The sequence below is a fragment of the Alligator mississippiensis genome, chromosome 3, assembly GCF_030867095.1.
Source record: "Alligator mississippiensis isolate rAllMis1 chromosome 3, rAllMis1, whole genome shotgun sequence".
Taxonomy (NCBI): Eukaryota; Metazoa; Chordata; order Crocodylia; family Alligatoridae; genus Alligator; species Alligator mississippiensis.
In genome coordinates this window covers 239,214,922-239,230,083 of record NC_081826.1, presented here as the reverse complement: position 1 = coordinate 239,230,083, position 15,162 = coordinate 239,214,922, and the positions used below count along the sequence as shown (strand labels likewise).

Sequence of the window (15,162 nt, the reverse complement as noted above, 5' to 3'; positions counted from 1 at the left end):
ACAAAATGCTGGTACGAAGATCTTTAAATGCATTTATATTAAAACATGGCTTTTGCTCTATTATACACATATAGTGTTACTATATTGTAAAAAAAGCACGTTTACAACCCAAAAAGAACACTTAAAACCTGAAGAACACAGAAATATTTAACAAAACACTTGATATGGGAGTGGGGAAGGAAAAAAAAAAAATCAAAGATTATACTGAGGCTGCAGACCTGGGGGATGGGAAGAATAAAAAATTGTTAGATAAAAGGAAGAGGGCAGGATGAGGAGAAGATTTATGGGAGAAGAGGAGGGCAGAGTCACCAAAACACAAAATGAGCAAATTTCAGTGTCAGAACCAGACCAAAAAATAAGGGGAAAAAAAACGGTTTCCCTGGTTTAGAACAATGGTTTCTGCAGGGTGAAGAGAGCCTGGAAGAGACCCAGGACAGAGCTGGAAGGGAAATTTAGGACCCAAGTAAAAACAGCATACATTAAAATTCAAGACAAAAAGAAGAGAGAGAGAGAAAAGTGGAAAAGGCAGCACCTGTCTATTATTTGGTCCTTTCTATATTTGTTACTGTAAACAGACAAGGGAGAAAAAACACGAATCCTTCAGGATGTTTCAGACTTGAAGGCTAAGTACAGACAGTCAAAAAGCCCGAGGAAATGATTCAAGCTTTGCAGGTTAGTCTAAGCTGCATAGACTGAACTGATAAGCAAGTGAACAAACATTCACTTTTAATTCCAGAAATGTAGCCACATGCCTGCAGCAGCCCACACCAGAAGCTGGGGAGTTCTAGAGCACACCTGCTTGCTTGGCTGGAGCAGACAGCTTGGGCCAGGGCTAGCCCACCCACCCTGTAAGTAGGTGTTTGCAGGGAGGGTGCAAAGCATCCTAGGATGCTCGGGAACTTAACTTGAATCTGGAGGGGATCGGGGACAATAAACCGATTTAACTTAAATCAGCTTATCTAATACTACATCCATCCAGGTTTATTATCTTAAAAAGTTTTCATCCCTTTTGAAAGTGGTTTATGTGCACTGAACTTTTGTTATGTTACTGATTTAAACCAGTTTCAGATCACTTATACCAGTTTGTGTGTAAATGTTTGTCCCTGAAGTGAGCTACAGGAAAGAGATCAGCTTCAAGAGAAGCCAGAAGACTAAGCAGCAAGAATGGATACATTAAAGGATCAAGCTGAGGAGTTGCATAGAAGTGACCATCAAGTGATTAAAACAGATGTGACAAGGAACAAGAAACAGGGAGGTGGAAGGTGAGGAAGAGACAAAGAAAAAACACTTTAGCAAATATTTTCTTTATAGAAGAGTTTCTGAATGTGGAATAAAAGTAGGAGGGAAAGAGACTCACAACTTTTGGGTCCCAACTGCAACAGGAAGGGAACCCAAATTTTTTTTAAATGTATCAGTTAAAACCAATACCTGCTCAAGAGTACTAATGGCGTCTTCTGCCACGTCAGCATCTAATGTTTTAATCAAAGCCTCTGCTTTCAAATGAAGCGCAAGATTTTTCTGCTCAAGAAGGCCATCAGGATCGCCGAGCTGTTCTAACATCTTAAGAGCTGTTTAAAAAAAAAAAAAAAAAAAGCAGCTTTTATTCTAGTCCTAAACTAGCTTTAAAATGATACAATTAACTTGACATTTTTTAAGCCTATTAGTTTCTGACAGAATTTGAACATTTCTAGAACCGCATTTTTTATTTTAAGTTTTAATTAAGGGTCTCTTCTTCCATAAGAAAACGAAAAAAAAAATTTTTTTTTTTAACTAAAGACTTTTTCAGAAGATGATAAAACTAACTGGATGAAAGAGAAACAGACTTTATGCTAGCAGCTCTCAAGTATACTGAAGACACTGGAAACAATAGTTTGAGTATTGATACACTTGTAAAATTAAGTTTTATTTCATAGTATTTGAACCTTCTAATATGAGAAATTAGCTTTCCCTTTAGTTGTTTAGAGAAAACATATATTTTACAATTGAAAGCAATGTTTAACTTGTTACCAGTATTTGTGCCAATAAACAACAGCCTCTCATCTAAAAAGATCAAGACAACATACCACCTGTAGAAATCAAACACCTTTAAGAGGTAATCCATGTAAATATAGTCAATTAGATATTACTTTATCCTTCTCTGTATAGGTTCTTTTGGGAAAGAAAAAAAATAATTACCATGATTGCAGGAAAACACAGCTTCTTTGTATTTTTGCATTTTCATTTGTGCCTCTGCCAGATAATACCATGCTGCTGGACAATGGCTGGTCTTCTGCAAACCTAGTTTTCAAAATTAAAGTTGGTTTAAAATAAAACCTGAGGATGCAAAATAGATTTGGTGGCTGTTGGAAGGCTGGCAGAATTCTATCCCATGTACACCATCATAAAATATCATGCAAAACAATACGAAACTCAAAAGACAGTTCTTCATTTGAGGCCAAGTTTATGATATTGTCTTGATGTTTACAGGAAGGGTTAAGTTAATATGGAGGTAAAAGCGTAAGTTTCACTATTATGCCAAGCTCACAGTGTCTATCCTCCTTCAGTAAATGAACAGAGAGGAAGAAAAATGAGTTTAGAGATGCATACATCTTGAATGCTCAAGAAGCAAAACAAAAGAGTTTCCATTTAACAGCAGAGGGACATCAACATCCCCTAGACTGTTTGAAAACTTCTCCTTGGGTCTTTGTCATCTGAAAATCTGCAGAAACTAATACAGTACAGCCAATACCCAAATTTTAAAAACAAAACCAAAAAGTTCCTCTTCCTTCCAACAGGAACTAATGTTTTTTTTTCTCTTTTCAAGGTCTTAAAAAGAATCACATGCCTTCCTGGATGGGACAAGATCACCATAGAGCCTAAGTGGCTGGAGTGGATGTCACGCTAAGAAGGGCAAGTAGGATGTAAATATTTTATAAAATTGGCCCTAAATACCAGTTATCTTGGCTAATGCCAGTCATATATGTCTACCCATCTAAAGAGAAGTCAGCTTTGGCCTGGGGTGGTACAGACACTAAGGTGCATAGTTGACAGCCCAGAGGTTGCAAGTTTGAGGCCTCAGCAGAAGTGCTTGCAGTATGGCCCTGGCAGATTCCAACAAATCTGCAAATTCTGCTAAGTACCTTGTTGTACACTGAGGCAAAAAAGGAGAACTTTGGGCTCTGAGGATAACTAATAACTTATTTGTAAATGGAAATTTTAGCCTATCCGTTACTTAAAAATGGAGCATCTTGCATGTTTTGCAAAAAAGAATGCAAGTTATATCCACCACTAGCAGATTCAGCGGTCCTTACTAGGCCACAGCCTTAACTTCCATTTTGGCCTCAGTGATCTGAGGTACATAAAATTAACAGAATACACAGTATTTGCTTCTTTCACATCATATAGGTAGGTTCAGGTTTAGCAGAAGCAAATAACAAGGTATATGGAGAGAAAAAGGTTTATGAACAATCTATTCTAAATAAATCTGAAATCTGTGTTTATGAACAGGAATGAATGAATGCTGTCAAGACATGTCTAACATACAAGTGTTTTTAAATAAGGTTTTTAAACAAGAGTGTCTGCTTTTCCAAATTGATCTTTCATTAACAGCTGAATGTCTAAACACTTAAAAGGTATAGTGGCCAAAAATATGAAATATTTCAATCTATACATTCTATTGTGGTGCCTCATCTCCCCAGCCAGACTTCATCATCATACACTATGACTTCTTCTTGATAAGGAGTAGACACGTGTCCTAGGATACAGTCTGATTGGAGAGCCCAGCCCACAAAGGTGGGTTGACCTACAATGCCCAGGAGACAACCCTTCAATACTAGTGAATTAAAATGTCAGAATTCAGCTTCTAAAAAAAATTAATAAATGAGACAAAAAACGAAACCAAGAACCCACTCTTGTTTGCCAACCAGTTCTACATGCAGACTATTTTAAAAAGAACCCTGTCATATCTCATTATAAGCAAACTCAAGTCAAATCCTCAATGGTTAGTATAGAATACTGTAGTAGTTATAGCTGTTGTAAAAGAACTCTAAGCTGGTTTTTCGATGCCCACAATAAAGAATATTTAGTGTAAAACTGTAAAAGAAAGTTCTCTTTTAAAAAGGGATGTCATTAACTTGGAAAGAAAAAACTATCCCTGTTCAGTTTCCTCTTAATCAGTTGTATTCCAAGCTGCCAGAGTACAACTGAAAGATTAGGAAGATGTTCATTACAGCTTACACCTACCCTTGATGAGGGGAAAAAGAATCATGTTCCCTCTGCTTTTTATTTGTGTAGAACTTTAAACAACAGTTCAGAAGAAAAAAAACAAACAAACAAACAAAAAAAAAAAAACACACCCCAGCAAGTTGGAAAAATTAAGAAAATATTGTTAGAGATTAATCATAGAACCAAAAAGGAAACTTACGTGGAACGTAGTACACAGTTACTCAACTTTTTTTTTTTGTTATTGGTTAGATTTTAGGTTGTCAACGTCTTTTAAAAATGCATCTTGCCTGGCTGATTTAGAAGATAATGAACTAATTTTACTTTCCGTTCAATATTTTAAAGGTGACCCATACAACCGTTGCACACAATAGAAATAGTTATCTTCGTTGTATTACACGTTTACCTTCAGACAGAAGCTTAGCAGCCTCTTCATATTTTTTTTCTTGGAGGGATTTGATGCCCAAACCAATAAAGCCAGGGCCACTGCTTGAGTCCATTTCCATAAGCCTGCAACAAAAATGCAGGGCTTCTTCAGTGACAGTACCTAGTATAATAAAGAGAAACAATTTATCATAACTGCAGTTTGATAAAAGCTATAGACAACAAAAAGCTTTAATATATTTAACTCAAGAGATGCATAAAGAAATCAATTTACTTCAGATCTAGTTTGAGATCTAGTTCTCAAACTTAAAAGTAGCTGAGTTTTTAGTAGCAGCTTCCTAACATACAGCAGCTATTTTTTTTCCAGAAGTGTTATACACCAACTGAAGAAACTGCGGCTCAGCACCATCAAGCCATATGCCAAAAATGTTAAGCATGTAGATACTGGATTTATCCACTCATATTAAACTACTAAAAGGTACACACCCTCGTCAAGGGAAATGCCTCCTGGCTGATTGTCATCTTAGCCCAGCTGAAGATCTCACAAAGACCTGCCCTGAATTAGTCAAAATTAACTCTTCCCTGAAAGAACATGGTGTGATCCAATTTTCTCAATCTCCTGCAGCTGATTGCAAGATTCATTACAGTGAACTTGTGGTACAGGCATTCTCCTCTAACTGCTGACCAAACATCATACCCATTACACTTACATTTAGTTCTGCCTGTAGATTGAATACTTCTTGTTTAGAAAAGTTGACAATGCTCACACCACTAGACTTAAAATTATCTTTAACCTTTATCTTTGGAGAATTAGGGATATCTTTCTTTGGTACAACAGTTAACTTTAATTGCTTATGGCCAAAGGTGAAAAACATTACAGGTGGGTTGACGGAATGATATAATAAAGAAACAGATCATTTAAAGCACTGTGGTCTAGCTATAGCAACTCAGTGTATTAATACATAACATTTTCAAAATCCAGGCTTTCTTATTGATATGGACTGTGAAAAGGGGTAGGACTCACAAAGTACATACAGAACAATGATGTATTAACTCCTACTCTTTAGGGAAAAAGCCATTTGTAATGATGACTGGTTAGAGCTTTTCCCTTAACACATGATCCTCACTCATCTTAATTTCAAGCTTAATTCTGGTCTTTACTTATCAGACACCTGCATAATTTCATATAATAAAGGCTTGTGATTTGGTACTCTAGCAGTTATGATTAGTAAGAACAGGACTAATATTTCAAACAAAAGTGTTTATTTTTAGCTACTAGATACAGATAGGTTCTTTCTCACTGCTGGACTTAGACCAGACTTCAAACATGGTCCTTTGCATCACGAAGCTGTTACCTTTGAATAAGACCACTTATGCACCAAGAAAACTGTCTTTCAGCAGACTTTAAACTAGGGATAAGTAGTCATGGCATAGAGAAAAATCAAAATGATGATTTCTTGCCTTGGCTGCAGCTTTCAATGTTTTGTGTTGTTTTTTTTTTTTTATGTCAGCTAGGATTCAGCCTCTTGAACTTGCTCCCTTCCCCTTTCAAAATGCCTAACTGAAAGTTCATGCCTGATGGTCTTAGAAGACTCTATAAACAGGGAAATGCCAGAGGAAAAGGACTGAGCTACATAAACACTTGCTAATTAGAAATTAAAGTAGAAGAGAGTAACTTAGATGCTCTCATAGCAGACACATTTCAATTCAAACACTTGTAAAACACATGAGGTAATATACAGATTGGTGAAACACAGGTCTTTACTGAATCAGAGGCAAAGAAGAAACAACAGAGGCCATTGTTTCAAGAAGTCCACTCAGGAATCTTTACAAAGATGAACGTTTCACTCTATCTATACATGGAAAGAGGAAAAGGTGCCTTTTTCTCCCTTACAAAGTTAACGGGTACAGGAGAGCTGATCATTTGATCTAGTGCCAACCTGCCCATTCCATTCTTCCCCATTTTTGTAGGGGTGGAGAAGGTTATTGTCAACCCTTCATAAGCTGCAGGCAAGACATCTTCCTAGGTAATCAAGAAGACTTAGGTTAAATGAACACAACATGTATACATTAATGTAATGTGAAACATTACATGCTGTGCGATATATCAGCTGCTGGAGCAATCCTCATGCTGTGTACAGACTGGACAGGTACAGTTACGTCAGATAAGTTTGTGTGAAAACGCTCATATTTTACAAATGCAGTCCTTTATACACAAGAATCAGTCTTTAATACTTAAACTAATACTTATAGGTAGAAGTGCTGTACTGTGTCAGACCACAGGTCCATCTAGCCCAATAACCTGTATTTCACAGTGGCCCAGTGGATGCTGATCAGCTCTCCTGTATATATATAATCCAGGGTCTATCCAGACTGATCTGTCCCTTGCTCCTATTCCACGTTAGCAAACTACTGCCAACAGCCATGCCCAATAGGGCCCAAAGGCCAGCTTCTAATGTCCTCCAATCGACAGTCTGGTGCACTAGATAAAGAGGCTCTGTGGGCTGAACTTGGCCCGCAGGCCATCTGTTTGACATCCCTATTCTAAACAAAGCTGCAGCTTTGTAAACATGGCTGCAAACATTCCTTACAAATATAATTGAACTTATTAACATTAACAAAGCTGCTTAATGTAAAACAATAGCCTTCCAATTAAAACTGGAAAACTATGCTCCAAATCTGTGGGCAATCTACCAATTACCTGAAGGATTATATTTTACTAATAAGGTCATGCTGCTTTAATTTTCTCAAATGAATTTCAATTCAACTTTCTAGGCTGAAAGTTTTCAGGATACTAGGCATTTCTGCACATGCTCATGGAATAATGAAATTATTAATTCATAAGGGAACCATTTTTATTTCCTGAAGCAACAACATAGATCACAAAAATGTTCTCTTCCAGAAGTTTTATACAGTTCATTCAGTTTCAAATGCCAAAATGTTACATTGTCAGTGAAGACAGTAAGTGCATTTGACTGATGTTAAATCTCCAAGTGTGCACATGTGTGTGTATTTTATGTACATGCACACACATGTATAAATATATACAAAAAGTTATAGCATCCTGCTATCAGAAAAGAGAAGATAAACTGGAAAGATTCTACTCCTAGGTCACAAATTTTAAACTTCCATAACTGTAAATAGGTATTATTATTTTCCTACTTCTTTGGGTTCACTACTCCAGCCCTATTCCTGGGCTGTTTGGCAGAGCTCAGAAGACAAGGAAAAAATAGCTTTAAGTCATATTTTATGCTCCCTCTATTCTGAGGTGGAATGACAGTATAGGTTACCTTAGGGCCATGTATTTAGAGGCTTAACTAGAAATTAAGGAGCTTTATCTTTAAAGTTTACATCTTCAAAACTCTGGGATAAGTTTTTTATAATTGTTTAATTAGAACTCCATGTTGTTTAACATTTAAAAAAGGTAAGTAAAAACAAACCAATAATACTTGGAAAATACGTTTATCTTCTGTGTCAACATACGCATTATATTTTCTGATCTTTGCAGTGTGGGCTATAACTCTTTATATAAAAAAGCAGCGGATGTGAACACATGCCATAAAATCTGCAGCTCCACTATTAAGAAATAACTTCAATAGCTCTGATATGTTAGTTCAGTATGGAATTCTGGGCCCTGACCCCACAAGAAAAGCAACACTGAGAGCTGCAAGAATTGATGGGGGATCAGTAATGGGATAATTAAGGTTCATTTTAGTAAGATTGGTCAGAATATAAAGGAAGCTAGAAATAATAAAGGACTCTCACAAAGAGAAATCAATGTAGTGCTTTTATGCTGTTTTGTTGTGATATGTCCTAAAACTGTGTACTATTACTTCTGACAAAGGAATTATTCAGATTTGATTTGTCTTTCTGGTTTCCTTCAATTAGGATAAACACTGAAATTAAGACTTCTGTATTATTTCTTTCACGCAGCCTACCTCACTGGACACAAATCAGGGGATTATGTAGCTTTATTATTTGAAAAGCACAGGAACTTCTGTGTAGCTCTAGAGTACATGTTTCTGAGTTTTATGTGGCTCTCTGTTATACAGATCATGTTTAAAAATAATTTTGACTGGTTAACTTTAAAGTCACTTCTGGTCCTTTTAAATTATCAACTGTGGCACCTAAAAATAGTGGCAAAAATCACTAGTCACTTTGAAAATGTAAATCCTGACCTCCAGTACAAGTACAATATTAATGCTATAGTGACTACTGAAAAATGATTATGTACATTTTTAAATCCTAGCACTATCAAAGACAGCATGCTGCCTTCAAAAAGTTTAACCAAAAATCTGGCCATTTCCCTGTTTCATTTAAATACCCACTTACTTCCCCTGCACCTGCAAATCTTTCAGAGAAAGATTCATAACCCTCCTACCAAAGGAAAGATATTTTCTGGGTCACAAATCACCTGACTTTGCCTTTATCCAGAGCTTTAACTGTCACTAACCTTTCTACCAAAGATAAGCTAACAGGATTATCTTCACGCTCATGAAACTAGTTTTCACATTTTTGGAGAGGCTGTTTTTGAGCTTTGTGAAGCACTGCCCCAATAAGATTTTGTATGCTGCAAACTAAAGAATCATGATACCAAAACCAGATATAATAAAATATTACTTTTTTTTAAAAAGTCACTTCATAGTACAACAGCACCAAGTTTCACAGCCCTGAGACACTGTACTTTAGGTCAGAACTACCTTCTTCTCTAGGCTGGTGGAAACATAACATCTAATTGAAATGATATCCTCAAATGGAAAATGGTGAAAGCTGTCTCAAACAGCATATTCCATCAGCCAACTGAAGGAATAGACCATGAAGGGTTAGTTCTGTTGTGAGACATGATGGGATAAAAGGGAGAATGGCTACAGAACCGAGAGGCAAAATTTGTAGTAACAGAAATAAACAAAAACCATCCTACTCACCTGACTGAATAAAGTGCAAGCAGAGTATTTCTAAAGGATAACTCAAGGTAGGATACAAAACCATCATGTCATCACAGGCCTTCTTCAACCTAGCTGTTTCATGAGGAAACTTGAAAGGATAAAGATAGGAACAGCTTATTTAGCTATCCATGTGTTACTAAACAGGAAAAGATTCTTTTTTGTGTTACTAAAAAAGAATACAAATAATAGTGGCCTTACTTTTGACAAACACTGAATGAAATCTCTGTACAGAATTTGATGGTCTTCACTGGGAATCATGTCTGCAGAGTTCACTGCATGTTCAAATGCAGTCAAAAGCTGTAATAAGAAGTCAGTAAGTGTACTGCAGTATGAATAGGCATGAAATGTAATAAATATTGAACATATGAAATTATTTAATCATTTTTCAGAAAGATATAATGTATACTAAAACAGTTATACTATGAAAAGAGAAAAAAATACATAATAGAGGGGTTCTTTAAACAGTATTCAGATACGCTCAAGTCCAGCTATGCCTTTAGGTGGGTAAGTAGCACTTAGGTGACTGAAGTGAGCCATGTAAGTGACATTTTGGACCACTTGAATGGATTTTAGATCCTCTTGCCCCCAAGAAGAAGCATAACTCCATATAAACTGCAAAAAATAAAGGCGGCTAAAATCCTCCTATGTTTTACCCCAAAAGCCTAGTGGATAGGGCACTTAACTAGGGAATAGGAAAACCGGGTTCTAAGCCAGTGATTCTCAACCAGGGTGCTGTAACATTCTTATAGGTCTGCTGCACATATTAGCACCTACACAATTCACAAGATAAACCCAGAGATTTCAAATAGGAATCTTTAGTGTTAAACATGTTCTGATCTGCTGCGATTTCTCTGAACTATGCAACAGAAGAACTGCTCTAGTATTTTTCTGTAGTCAAAAAACTGACTCAAGGCTAAGAGCTGGCATTTTCCGAGGTGTGCCTTGAGTCTAAAAATGTTGAGAACTACTGTCCTATGGCCTGCTTTGATCTAAACCTATAGCTCTCACCTCCTAGAAAAGTGCTTGAAACATCAGGCCATGTTGATGCTAAAAATCTCTTCCACTCTCCTGTTGAAGCTGAGCGAGTGTTTAGCCAAGAGGAGATCTGTAGGCCAGAAAGACCAGAATACCACTTACATGACTAATTTTAATGATTGAAGTGCTATTTACCAACTTAAAAGAGAACTGGATTTGAGCCATAGTGTTCAAACGGTAGTAAATCTACTGCTAGTCATTGAAGTACAGAGGTGTTAAGCCATGTTAGTTTGAAGTCAGGTAGGATGTAGGGCAGACATCCTGCTTGGAAACTAACTGATTCAGAGACATGAGCTTTCTCAGACAACAACCTACTTCAACAGATGCTACCTAAAGTACTAAAATAATGTAATATAGGCACTAGCATAATACATATGCAAACTAAACAAATGTGAAACACTATTTATCATGGAAGCTTTCAGATTTAAAAAAAGCATTAAATATTTTTATGCTAGTTGTCATTTTGACTCTCCTAGCTTTTGTGCCTTTAAGATGGGACCTCAGCCCTGATCATAGGTACAACTGTTTTTTTTCTTTTACATACCTACATACACATACCCCCCCCCCCCACACACACACACACACACTATGTATAGATGTATGTTTAAAGTATAACAACATATGGCCACAAGAGACCTCCTTGTAAGTCCTTAACTTCTGTCTTGGAAATAGCCCAAAATCCAAAAAGCATGGATGCTACTACACCTACCTGTACCAATCCTAATTTTAAGTGGCCTGCTCCCTGATGCAGAATCAAAAATCATGTTACATACATCATACAGTACCTGGGGAGACTTGGGCATCTTAAAATATAATGCAAAAGAATCAGCACATGGAATAGGGAGTTGCCTACTTATACTCATAAAGAAATGCTGAGGAAAGATTTGTATCTTTAATCTTACCTCTCTCCAAGGTTTGGGTACCTTATTAAAGCCTGTACTGAGATATCTTACTCCATTTGAGATTCACAGCTCAGAATCCTGTCCTGGAGGTAGATGCCTTTTCATAAAATTACTCAAAAGGCAAAACACTCAGCGAGGAAGTGAGAAATCCAGAATAAGGCCCTCATCTACCTTAATGCACACCATTTACACCTATTACTTTTACCTCCCTGGAACATGCACTATCTAGTACAGTGATGCTCAACCTTTCTGGCTGGCATGCAGGATGGACAGTGCCCTGTCTGTCTGTGGGCTGGATCCAGCTGGTGATCCTGATCCTGCTATGCATGGGGAAGGTGCTGTGGCCCAGCTCCATGGGGAGAAATAGGTGGCCCAACCTCAACCCAGCTGCACATGGAGAACAGGACATGGCTCACACCTGATACAGCCCTGTGGGGAGAAGGGCATGTTGCTTGGCCCTGATCCTGCCATGTGTGGGAATGGGGCATGGCCCAGCTCTGCAGAGAGAAAGAGGTGTGGCCTGGCCCCACTCCAGCCACACACAGGGGGCACGGCATGAACGACACGTGCCCCTGGCAGTTGGGTGGGGCACGGTGGCCGTGGGAGCACGGCAGCAGTAAGCTGGAGCTCCCGGGGAGAAGTGGCAAGCGCCAACCAGGGGTTGGTGAACACCCACAGACGCTGCTGGCAGTCAGCAGTGACCCACAGCAATCGCGGCCCATACGCAGACGTCAGTGATGGGGTAGCAAGCGGTGACTGCCCACAGTGTCAGTGACATCTTTTGGTACGGGGTGCACTACCACACTCAGGGAGTGCATGTACACCCTACATGTCGCCCCTCCAGTCAGCATGGCAAAGCTCCAGTCTGTGGGGGAAAGGAGGCATGGCCCAGCTTCAGTTTGGCTGTGTGGCGGGAACAGGATAAGGCCTGGCTCCATAGGGCTTGGGAGTGTGGCAGCAAAGGAAGATGGTGGTATTCACTGCCACTGCTCCCCCACTGCCCAATTTCCCAACCTGTGGGGAGGCCTGTGGGCTGTATGCTGTGGCTCCATGGGCTGGAGGTGAGCACCCCTGGTCTAGTATGAGGCTAGGAACACTCCCCACCTTTCTTGCTGGAACTGCTCCATTTTGCAAAAGTAAAGTATTCCAGATTTATTTAGCCAGAGAGGGAGTAAGAGAGAACATGACTCCTTAACCTAGTGTTTAGGGCTTTTACCTGGTGGTAAAGGAACTATTTATGTATTTTAGCCAATGAATGTTTGATACAAAATCTATAAATAGCCTATAGAGTGGGGACTGAAACTTGCTGCTTTTCTCCAACACAAGATCAGTATCCTAACCTAGAGAATCATGCTCCATCTTGCTGATGCAATGAGTTCTTTTTGGCTAATTAAAAGAATATCAGGAGGTGATGGGAGTAACCCTTTTTCTTTCCCCACCCCCTCCCCAAGCAACTAGTCCTACTCATTAGGGTACTCTCTCTGCAAGAGATGTGGGTTTGAATCTTCCAGGGAGAAAAAAGCAGTTTACCTAGGCCTCTCCATCCTGGACAAGGCCTGTAACTAAGTTATTGTTTAGATGGGGTGAGGTGGAATGGTACCACTACCTTTTAAATTTTGAAAGAAAGCAGGTACCACCACAGCATTTTGTGTGGATCCCAACCTGGCAGGCATGCATGCAGTGCCTACTGAAGTGATCCCTTCAGGAGTGATGGCAGGGCAATGCTTTTCCTGGAGTCAAAAGAGTTTTAGGTATGAGATGCACTCTGACCACCTTCTCAGCCCTGTTAAGACAGATCTTTCTAATCATACACAGAAGCAGAATGTTAGATACTGGGAGACTTTTAATGTGGGAAACTGAGGTGGCAACACAGTTTAGGTAGCAATTAAGCAAGAGTTTTCGGAATCAAAATTTGGACTGAGGTACCTAAATTCTACTGCAGATATTGGTGTTCTTTTTTGGATCTGGCCCCAAGTGATTATGTGCCAAAGGGGAATATTTTCAAAATTCACTTTTGAGCCCTAGGAACATTACTGAAAGTTAAAAAGCACTTAAGAAATTTCCATTCAAACCTAGTTGTGTAGAGCATAAGTGAGAAACTTTACCAATTGCTGTGTCTCATTATCTTGATTCTGTGTACTGTCTGCCAGTAACTGGATCATCCTCTTCCATAGCTGGTGAAGCTCTGCATTATCTACACCTTCCTCCTGCTTTATCTTAACCAATTTGTGCCATGTCCGAGCTGCCTGTCAATAAGAAATGCACTTTGAAAATCAGAGGCTTTATGTGACCTTTCCAAATTATATTAACACCTTAACAATGTGAGTAGTTACTGTTTCCTAATTTAAGTGGCCAGGAGAGCCAGAAAAATCAGGGCTAGTGAGTTAGTACTATACAAGTTACTTTACAATGCTGTTTAGTATAGTGAATAGGACAAGGAGCATTTGAACTTCTGTCTTAGTGACACAGTTTACAGTTTCTAAAATTGACTATTTAACCTTGTATAATAAAATACTACTACAAAAGAAACCCTTCAAGTGTTTCTTGTAAAAAAATAATTTCTACTTTTACATACAGTGAAAGCAGCATACTAACCACGTACAGTAAGCAAAGTTCTTGCTGGAAGCACACAACAACATGATCATAGACCATATTTGTTAACGCCAGTGAGGAAAAAAATTGCATCCCAAACAATATTATTTTTTCTAACAGTAAAATGGCTCAGCATCTACTTTTGATTGAGAATGAATATCTGAGAGTACTGTTAACAGAAGTGGAACAATGCAAGTGTTATCCAATCCCAAAGAAACCCCATTTATAAAGTGTGAATTTGAACACTAGAAGGTGGACCACATAAAGGCTTATGAGTTTGCTACTGGCATTAAACTACTGAAGTCAAGTCTTGTTGCTCAGTAAATAGAGACTTGTGTTTTTATAGATCAAGAAATTTCAGGTTTGATCCCCGATGCTGATGAATGAAGCAGGGGTGTTATATTCCATCTACCTTTCACTGTTTTTAAAGGTTTGAAAACAAGTATACATTCCAAAATCTCCTGTGTCATATTGAGGCCATCCTATAATCATAACCAAAGAATTCCTTAGCCAAAAACTACTTTTTTGAGAGACAGAGACTAGTGTTAAGTTCTCAGCGCTTCAAACAAATTAAAATTCTCCAAAGAAACAGAAGTAGGTGAAAAAATTCTCTAGAAAAAGGAAGTACAAGATTATATCCTAATAATGCATCTTGTAAGGGATGGACTCTTTGCACAACACTATTCCAAAAAAAACTCAGGTTATCCTACCATGCTAATAAAGAAGTTTCAGGTGAAACTGATATCATTTCTAAAAATGCTTTCTTTGTTAAGGTTTGTCAGTTCAATAGATTCCTCTTTCCACCACCAAATCCTGAGACAGAAGTAAGAGGTTTACAAAGTAGTGTTCTTTACTAAAAAAAAATCTCTAGAAAGGAGAAAGAAATTGGTGACCAACCTCCAAATGTTTCTTTTCTTGGTGATACAGTTCCACAAGCTTTTTGCATACTTCACACCATTTCTGCTTGTCACTATGAAGACATGAGACATACACACTTCAGTCCATTTTCTAAAAGACTTAAAGCAATGTTTCCACTACCAACTTGAAAACCAGTCACATTCTCACTTTTTAAATGTGAAAATTAACTTGTTTTGGGGGTATTA

The 15,162-nt window shown here is 38.2% G+C and overlaps 1 protein-coding gene across 4 annotated transcripts in view; it reads right to left on the bottom strand.

Annotated features, from left to right (window-relative positions):
• The window catches only part of SKIC3 (SKI3 subunit of superkiller complex), a 145,443-nt gene that overhangs the window by 60,839 nt on the left and 69,442 nt on the right, over positions 1 to 15,162 (bottom strand). For all 4 annotated transcript variants that reach the window (XM_059725010.1, XM_059725009.1, XM_014597255.3 and 1 more), the window contains 7 exons: positions 14,957 to 15,029; positions 13,573 to 13,713; positions 9,729 to 9,827; positions 9,510 to 9,618; positions 4,607 to 4,747; positions 2,176 to 2,277; positions 1,429 to 1,568 (listed from right to left, as the gene is read on the bottom strand). In XM_059725010.1, the coding sequence (XP_059580993.1) occupies positions 1,429 to 1,568; positions 2,176 to 2,277; positions 4,607 to 4,747; positions 9,510 to 9,618; positions 9,729 to 9,827; positions 13,573 to 13,713; positions 14,957 to 15,029 (805 nt within the window). The remainder of the gene's footprint in view (positions 1 to 1,428; positions 1,569 to 2,175; positions 2,278 to 4,606; positions 4,748 to 9,509; positions 9,619 to 9,728; positions 9,828 to 13,572; positions 13,714 to 14,956; positions 15,030 to 15,162) is intronic.